Source organism: Pterocles gutturalis, unplaced genomic scaffold, assembly GCF_000699245.1.
Source record: "Pterocles gutturalis isolate BGI_N339 unplaced genomic scaffold, ASM69924v1 scaffold19325, whole genome shotgun sequence".
Classification (NCBI taxonomy): Eukaryota; Metazoa; Chordata; class Aves; order Pterocliformes; family Pteroclidae; genus Pterocles; species Pterocles gutturalis.
In genome coordinates, this window is record NW_010146358.1 from 5,123 (window position 1) to 14,039 (window position 8,917).

The 8,917-nt window shown below is 56.6% G+C and overlaps 1 protein-coding gene across 1 annotated transcript in view; it reads left to right on the forward strand.

Moving 5' to 3' along the window:
- Positions 1-166: 166 nt before the first annotated feature.
- Positions 167-8,917, forward strand: part of LAT2 (linker for activation of T cells family, member 2) — a 14,899-nt gene continuing 6,148 nt past the window's right edge. The window contains exons 1-11 of the mRNA XM_010085722.1: positions 167-254; positions 971-1,010; positions 2,649-2,760; positions 3,726-3,793; positions 4,106-4,149; positions 4,842-4,880; positions 5,522-5,552; positions 5,692-5,747; positions 6,742-6,807; positions 7,627-7,689; positions 8,527-8,611. Coding sequence (XP_010084024.1) covers positions 167-254; positions 971-1,010; positions 2,649-2,760; positions 3,726-3,793; positions 4,106-4,149; positions 4,842-4,880; positions 5,522-5,552; positions 5,692-5,747; positions 6,742-6,807; positions 7,627-7,689; positions 8,527-8,611 — 692 coding nt within the window. The remainder of the gene's footprint in view (positions 255-970; positions 1,011-2,648; positions 2,761-3,725; positions 3,794-4,105; positions 4,150-4,841; positions 4,881-5,521; positions 5,553-5,691; positions 5,748-6,741; positions 6,808-7,626; positions 7,690-8,526; positions 8,612-8,917) is intronic.

An 8,917-nucleotide genomic window follows, 5' to 3' on the forward strand; every position in this document is an offset into this window, starting at 1 on the left:
CCAGCGAACGCCCAGCTCTTAGGGGGGGGGTCAAAGCTTTTGGAGCGGCCACCATGCAGCCCCGCGTGCCCCCAGAGCTCACAGGGGTCCCTCCCCACTGACGGGGGTCCCGTCCCTGCTCACGGGGGTCCCCCTCGCTGTGTTTCAGTCTGGACGCGGGTGGGCCATGGCTCAGCTGGAGCTGCTGTGGGCGGCCGCCGCGCTGATGCTGCTGGGGGCCATCGTCAGCCTCTGCGTCAAGTGCCAGCTCTCCGGTAAGGTCCTGCCCGTGTGCTCCTGGGGTCCTGCCCACAGCCCCCGGCTGGGCTGGGGGGTCACACCAGGCAGACCCTTTCCTCTTGGGGTGTCCCCTCCGGGTTGGGTCCTGCTCAGGCTCCAGGAGCTTTGCCATGGTGGGGATGCTCCCAGCAGCTTTGCTGGGGAGGGTCTCTGCGGGTGGCCAAGGCGCAGGTGGGGGGAAGGACCCCCCAGCCCCGCAGCACCCCTTCGGTGGGGGTGATGCTGGGGGCTGCAGAGCTTTTTCCATGAGTACCGGGGGGGCTTTGGGGCACCCCACACTGGTCAAGTGTACAAATCCTGGGGGGCTCTGGGGCAGGCACAGAAGAGGCTGGGGGATAAATTCGTATTTATGTTAAATATAGAGAGTGGGGTGAGCACCCACCCCCCCAGGGGTTCAACCACCTCTGAGCGCTGGGTGGGCTTTACTGGGGGAGCACGGCTGCAGCTGGGGCTCTGGGGACAGGAGTGGCTGGATTTGCAGTGTCTGGTATAAATACTGTGCTTTAGACACGGTTTAAAAAAAAAAAAAATCCAAACCACCGGTGCTGCTCGCTGCATCCTCTGTCCTCTCGTGCTCCCGGCTGGAGAAGTTTTGAGAATGTGTTTTATTGTTTTATTGGTCTTTCAGGTCTTTAACTCCCAAATCATCCTTTTCTAAGAGCTTTTTTTTTTTTTTTGCCTTTTCTTCCAGCGACCAAGCGAGCGAAGCAGCCGAGCGAGCGGAGCAGCCAGTAAGTCTCCTTTCACAGTCGCGTTTCTCCCCCACACACCTCACCCAGGGTGAGACCCTGGCCAGGGCCGGACCCTCTCTGTGCCCCACCATCTGCGTTTAGATAAAACAAAACAATCCCCGAATGCCACACGCAGGGGAGCGCGCCCCAGCCCGGGGTGACGCCTGTATAAAGACTAATCCACAATGAAACCAAAGCTCTGACTGCAACGCCGGTGGGTCATTAATGAGTTGGAAGAAGGTCTGGGAGAATTGGAAGGGCGAGTCCTTGTCCTGTTGCCCACTGAGATGAGGTGGAGAGGTGGGAACTTCATGACAAGCCCTGACCTCGGCTGTGCTGGTGGGACCCTGGGCCAGGGCAACCACCGACCGGCAGCACCGGCGGTGAAGGAAATGCGATTGTACACACGCACGCCCCTTATTTCCTTCAGCAACAGACAAACCACAGCTTGATGACAGAAAAAAAAAAAAAAAAAAAGCTGGCTTGTAACCTTTGTTATAAGAGCAAATGTGGTGCAAAGGGCTCTGCAAAGGCCTCCGTGGGGTTAGCGGTTTCCTTCTGCCCCACTTGCCCAGACCGGGGCAGGGCTCTGGTGTGGTCCATCGCAGACGGATGGAAAAGCCGGCGCAGACTCCGTCCCCCGTGGGTTTGTACCGAATTGTCCCGGCTTCTTGAAGTTTATACCTGGATGAGGTGGTTTGACTTGAGGCTCGTGGAGTTGGGTGCTCTTTTTTAGGGGTCTGGTTTGGGTTCGTTTGGCCTTTTTGTGAGCAAAGTGATTTAACTGGATATGTCTGCAGGCTTTGCAATGACGTCCTAGGAAGAAATTCTTCACTAGGGAGAAATGTTTTCCTGTGTGGGTGGTGAGGCAGTGGCCCAGGTTGCCCAGAGAAGCTGTGGATGCCCCATCCCTGGAGGGGTTCAAGGCCAGGCTGGATGAGGCTTTGGGCAACCTGGGCTGGTGGGAGGTGTCCCTGCCCATGGCAGGGGGTGGCACTGGATGGGCTTTAAGGTCCCTTCCAACCCAAACCATCTTGTGATTCTATGATTCCTCACATCCTCAGGAGCCTTGGGCCATGAACAGTGGCTGGGGCAGGGGGTGACCCGAATGAAGGGACACTTTTGGGGTCTCAGAGTTGCCAAGTGCCTGCACGCACCTGCAGTAGAAGAGCTGTTGAATCCTGCTGTGCTCTGAAGAGCAGCCCCGCTGTTACCCAAAAAGTAAAGAGGCTGTTGGGCACATGTGTTATTTTTTTCAGGTTGATGTTAAGGGCCCTTGGGAGGGGTGGGGGGCACAGCAGAGGGGCAGCAGTGGCATTTGAAGCCATATTGTGGGTGAACACCCACTTTTTTGTGGGTGAAAGTGCTCTTCTGGCTTTAACTGGTGCATAAAGTGTCAGTAGGAATTATCCTGAAGGATGTTTTCCTCCTCCTGGGTCCTTCCCTTAGCTGGTGTTGGTCCATGGCTCACGTGGGTCCTGCCCGACCCCCTGAGCGATGTCCGTCGGCGTTTCGCCAGCCCAGCACAGAGGCTGTACTCTCTTCCCTCCATGCACCAAACAGGGGAGGGCTCTTGCATCTATTTTCCTTTTCCTAGACCCCAAAATTCAGCTGAGGTTGTGCCTCTATTTTTTGCAGGTTCGAAAGCCAGCAGGGGTTTGAGGTGATTCGCTCCCATTCCAGTGAGTACGACCGTTGCGCGGGGCTCCTGCCTTGTGGGGTGGGGGTCCTGCACGCACAGAATGGGGGGGTAACGATAAAAGGGTCACCTGGAAGCCAGGCGGGGAAATTATACGAGACCAAGATTGTCAAAGCCACCTTAGATGCTTCTAGGGATGCGAATTCTGAGCTCTAGGAAAAAAATCTCCCTTCGCATTGAAAAAAAATCACTAAAGGGACGTGTTTGGAACCAGCGCCCTGGTAACTGGGGCTCTTCAAACCGACCTGTGAAAACGACGGTGTGGGTGAGCGCGAATCGATCGTGGTGACTCAGTTATCATCGCCCTCTCGCTGCTTCCTGTGGCACATGGGGTTAGGTGCTGACCTTTTGATTCCGATCCTGAGACAAGCCGCTGGCGGGGTCTGCGTGAAATGTCGCCGTCAGCAGACGGGCTCTGCGGGGCCGCTCCTTCCCCGGGTCCAAGCCCCACAAACCCCTCACGAGTCTTGGCTTCAGCCCACCCCGACCAGAGCTGATGGTGCTGAGCGTGGGAAAGGCCCCAGATGGCGTGGGTTTGGGGAGAGCAGGCAATAAGGCAGCAGCTGGGACTGTACATTGCTGTGATGCATGTTGACCAGTGGTGCGGTCAGACACCAGGTTTTTTTCCGTTTGTTTCCCATTTTGGCCCATTATGTGCTTTCAAGGAATGACTTGGCAGCTGGTTTGGGATGCGTTAGAAAAACACCTGCCAGTGCTGGGGAATCCGGTCTGCTGGATGTTCTGCGCTCGTTGAAATATTTGCTATAATAATTAACATCTCATTTTGTTCTTAGCGCTAGGTGCAAGCCGAAGACTGGAACAAATTAAGGAACCTGAAAACTTATCAATAGCAAGGTAAAAAACCCAACCCAAACCTAGAGCCGAGGTCGGATGAAATTCACCCAACATAGGCTAATGTTCAGGATTTGGGGTTGGGTTCTGAACCCCACAGAGGGGCTATACGTACTTTATTGATGGTCAATAGTGGGTTTAGGCTGCTTCCGGATTTTCTTCAGTCTGACTGCGTGCTGCTGGCAACCATTTCAATGGAAGCCAAGGAAATAGCTGTGGCTGTACATAATAGGTATGTCATGGAAAAGAAACCACCACTCTTTGCTTATAAGCAATTTGACACAAGAAATCCCCTTCTCCCCATCACCAAAATCCCCAAGAACTACGCGGCCACAATAACTCTGCTGCCATATCCCAGTGTAGTTATTCCCATCATGGGATCTGACCCCAGACTCTTCACCTCCCGTTGCTCGACGTGTCTCCCATTATAACCCCACAGGGAGGTTCCACAGATGCTCCTTCTGGCTGGGTCACTGCTGGGGTTTGTCACCCCTGGAAAGCTTTGCTCAGACCTGGAGTTTCAGCTGCCTTTTCTCTCTTTCAGGAAAACCACCGAGGAGTTCAGTGCCTCCTGCCGTGCTGGATACGGTGAGCATCTCCCTGGGACGGGCACCGGTTCAGTGCTCTCTCCATCCATGCAGCTGCAAAATCCATAAACGTGGGTGTTGTAAATGTCGGCTCGGTTGTGTAGGTGCCAGCTGGGAGCTCCCACTGGTTTTGGGAAGACCGAGCACCCGACAGGCTGGTTCCTCACTGCTGGACCCCGGGCAGGGCGTGGGGTGGGTTATCCTGGAAACAAGCTGGGCGATGATCAAATTCGCTTCTGGGATCGGCACCTACCCACGGCGCTTGTGGCGGGTCTGCACAGAGACGCTTAATGAGAACTAGTGTGGGTCTGGGTTTAAAATCCAACTCATCCTGGTACAGCTTACCAGGCATAGTATCACAGAATGGTTTGGGCCCGAAGGGCCCTTAAAGCCCATCCAGTCCCACCCCCTGCCATGGGCAGGGACACCTCCCACTAGCCCAGGTTGCTCAAAGCCTCATCCAGCCTGGCCTTGAACCCCTCCAGGGATGGGGCAGATTATTTAAATTATCACCCCTGCCTATCCCACCACCTCTGCCCTCAGGTCCAACCTCGCAGCCGTGTCCACGGCCCCCAGCACAGAGCTTAGCGGGGCAGAGCTGCAGACGCCGCAACACTCGGTGCCTCCATCACCGAACCGCTCCCATTGCTGAGCCTGAGCCTGAGCCTAACGTGCCCCTCCGTTTTTCCTCAGGGAGCAGGACCGAGTCCAGATATCGGAATTTCCTGACAGGTAAGTGCTGCGGCCACGTGCGTGGGGAGGGAAGGCTGCCAGGGTGATGGGAGGTCAGGGGGGAGGAGCGCTGGCGCGGAGCTGGCACGGCCGCCTGAGTTCATTCAGCTATTGCTCTGTAGGACATGCACTGAGCTGATTAACAGCTGGAGCTGGGGGGGACGGGATGCTCATGAGCTCCCAGCTCCCTCCTGGGACAGCGGGAGCTGGCGCTTTGCCCTGAGAGGATTACTGGCATGTGGGGCTGTGCTCTCCTCTCCTGAACCGGGGGGGATATTCCCCATCCCCGTGCCAGCTGGCGGGTCTGTCTGTCAGGAGTGGGGAGCCCTGGTTTTCCCAGGGGCTGCCTCCCCCTCCTCCAGCCCTGCTCGTGGATGGGCTTCAGGGCCGTGCCAGGGCTTTCAGGCTGCTGGGAAAAGAGAACCGTGAAATGGTTGGGGTTGGAAGGGATCTTAAAGATCACCCAGTGCCACCCCCTGCCATGGGCAGGGACACCTCCCACTAGCCCAGGTTGCTCAAAGCCTCATCCAGCCTGGCCTGGATCCAGCTGCACGGGGGGATCTGCCTGGCCACGCTTCGGGACGGCGGGTTGAGTTTGTGCGATGTGGGGTGCACTGATGGCAAACCCTTTGTGCTTGCAGAGGACTACCTGCGAGGAGATGCTGCCTACGTGTAAGTAGCTGGTCACTGCCACCGGTGCGGTCAGCCAGAGCTGTGCTGGTCCAGTGTGCCTGGCTCTCCCGTAGCCCCAACTGGGACACCCTGGGGCTGTCTGGGCAGGAGGAGCTAACGGTGGCTCTTCTTCCCGCAGGGAGCCCATCTCTCTGGATTACTACAACTGCGCCCGCTTCTTCACGCCACCCATCGGTAAGGTCTCCCCAGGAGGAAGAGAGGTTTCATCTCCAGCGCCAGCCCGGCTGTCCACGGCTCTGGGGAGCCGCCGAGACTTTCCTTGCCCCAGTCCGTGCATTGTTGCCATGTGGCCCGAAGCAAGTGTGGGGCCAGGAGACACGGTCATTAGGGAGCCGTGGGGCATGAGGGATGCCCAACCGTGGATCAGTCCATCTGTTGGCTTTGATGGCACCAAACACTTGGTTCTTGCTCTGTTTCATCTGCGGGCAGCAGCAAATTGCCCATCGCGGCAGGAGTGTTCACGGTAATGCAACCGTTTGCTCACAGCCCGGGCTGGTCTGGGTGAGGGGGCTGCGGCCCCTCGGGGTCCTGCCCCGGTGTGTGGGAAAGGGCTTGTCCTCATCTCAAAGCTTCTGCCAAAGGGACACCTTCAAATATTTAGTGTGCTTGGTTTATAGGCAAGCAAATGAAGGTGGGATGAAATCCACCACTCCCTTCGAACTCACCTTTTCACGGCGTGTATTCCATCTGCAAAATGATTTCACCTCCCTGGGTGCTTGGCACTTCTCTGTGCTGGCTCAGACATCAATCGATTTTTGTCTAAAATGAATGTCAAAACAAGAATCCCATTTTTTATTTAAACAGACTAGAGGGAGAAAACCAAAAGATTTTTTTAAAAAAGAGAAAAATCTTGTTTACAAAGAAAAAAAAAATACCTTATTTTTAAAAAAAGGAGGGGGGGAGAAGAGAGAGAGAGAAACCTGAATGTGCTGACATGAATGGTTTTGTATCCCGTATTACTTGGTGCCGGTGCTCCCGTGGGACAGCGATCGCCTGCTCCCACTGCACTGGGGATGCCCCATCCCTGGCTCAGAGCAGGACTGTCGGTGGTTTTTTAGCTAATGTGTGCCTGGTGGTGGGGAGCAGCCCCCTCCTGCAGGCACTAAGGGACCTCCCCAGGTCACCTGCACTTCCTGAAGCCCTTTGTCACCTTTCTTCTCTCCACCAGAGAAAGAGGAGGATTCCCATTCCTACCAGAACGTCATCAATGGGGTGTCCCATGGCTCCGACACGGGTACGTGTGTGGCTGTTGTGGTCCCTGCGTGTGGCACAAAGGTATCTGGAAGCATGGAGAGGGACGGTGACCTGCTCGGCCGAGGGAAACCCTCCTCGCTCGCGGGCTCAGCTCTTCTATCGGCTCCGTGCTGGCAGAGCCAGGGTGCAGGGGCTGCTGTGGGTGCAGGGCAGACCTGGAGCATTTCCCAGGAAAATTCCTGTGGTGATGCCATACCGGCCGAGAGCTCACCTCTGAGCTGAACCCTTTGACTCGGAGGTTTCTGCAGCAGTTCAGGAGCTTTGGGCTCTGCGTTGCTTCTCTAGGTCTTTAGCCTTGTTACAGCTGAGATGGACCGTGGTTATAGCCCCAGCTCAGGCTTCCCACCGCGCCCAGCCCAAGAAGGCTGCAACCAGTGAGCCGCTGGAGGAGGATGTTGGACCCCAACGTCTGCTTAAGGGCTTCCAGCCTCTGCCCTGGGATGTTGCAACCAAAATAGGAAATTGGTTTGGTTTCCTCCAGCGAATTAACACAACGCTTTCTGTACTGCTAAAGCCTGCCCTGCGCCTGCCCGGCTTTGCACGGAGCGATTAGAGGAGGCAGGAGCACGGGGACAAGTCTGATCCCCATCTGTGCCTGCGGATAGCTGGGCACATGGTCAGGGCTGGAGAAGCGATGAGGCAGCGTCAGCAGTTCTGGGCAGGACGGCGGGCGCCCGGCTGGAAACTCGGCCACGTGCACGGGGCGGGCGGGTGCAGCGGGAGGAGGGGGTTTCACAAACGTCCATTTTTAGTTCACGTGCTGGTCAGCATCATCCTGTCCAAACTGCTCTTGTCACAGATGATGCTCTAGACTACGAGAACAGCGCGGCCATACACTTCTGGAAACTCCAGCAAGCAGAAGGTACGTTCTCAGCAATTGGTTTCTATTTAGGGAAGGGGCTCATGGGTTCCATCACGCTAGACCGGCACAGACCACGCTCAGGGCAATGCAGACGTCTCCTCTCATCTTGAGTTATTTTTTCCCCGATCATCCATGACCAACACCTAAGGCAGCGTGCAAATTGCTGCACGCACTTGTAATTGAGTGCGGCTGTGATGGGACACGGTGCCTCCAGCACCTGAAAGGCCACCGTGCAGGTGGCTGTCCCTAAACCCTGACCATGGGATGCCACAGAAGAACGTCACCCTTCATGTCTGATATCCTCTTAGGTTTTGAAGCTGCCCTGGTGCCAGCTCAGCCCTGTCATCCCCCAGACACAGAGCCGTGCAGCGTGCACCCCGCGGGTCAGCCCGCTGTCCTCAGGGGTGCACATTTCTTCTGGTCGGGGGTGCGTGCTTGTTAAGCTAACCTTTAAACCATGCTTTAATCTAGCGTGTGCCTTCCTGGGAAGCGTAGGGGTAGTCTGGCCTGGGAGACAGCGGTGAGTGCGCACATAGAGATCGAAGAGCTCTCTGTCTCTGGCGTGGAAGCTGCCGAAACAAACTGTTAGCGTGCTCTCTAGATTAAATCTAAGTCCGGCTCTTTGGGCTCTGAAGAGCCAGCCACACTCGCTGCTCAGAGCGTTTGCAAATTTGCTGGGACTGTTTTGAAGCCCCTTCAAGGAGACCTTGACACTGTCACCCGAGGTTTCTCAGCACCGAAGGCTCAGTGTTGGCAGGACACACGGTGCCTCTGTGGCGTGTTGGTGTTTTTAGCTCAACCCGCTCACCGGCTGGTGCTTCCCATCCTCGCCCGCAGCTCTGCAGCCCGACAGCCTGGATGAGGAGCCCGACTACGTCAACACGGCGCCTGTGTCAGGCCCTGCCCCGCTGGCAAAGCCAAGGTAAGAAGAGCAAATGGCTGATGGATTTAGTTAGGGGTGGGAGGGTTGTGTCTGTGCCACAGGGAGCTTGGCTGGAGCTTTGCTCTGGGGCCAGCCGGTGCAGGAGCAGCCCGCTCTGAGCCGTGCCGCGTCTCCAGCTCATGCAGACGGTGGAGATAAATTTGTAAAAGTCTGTGTCCCAGCCCCAGCGCTGCCCTCCTCCAACAGGAACTTAAAACCACTTTGGAGCAGCCCCGGGCGGCACTGCCCCGTGGTGCAGGCAGGAACCCCCAGACCCCGCCGGTCCGTGCCGCACGGAGGCTGAGC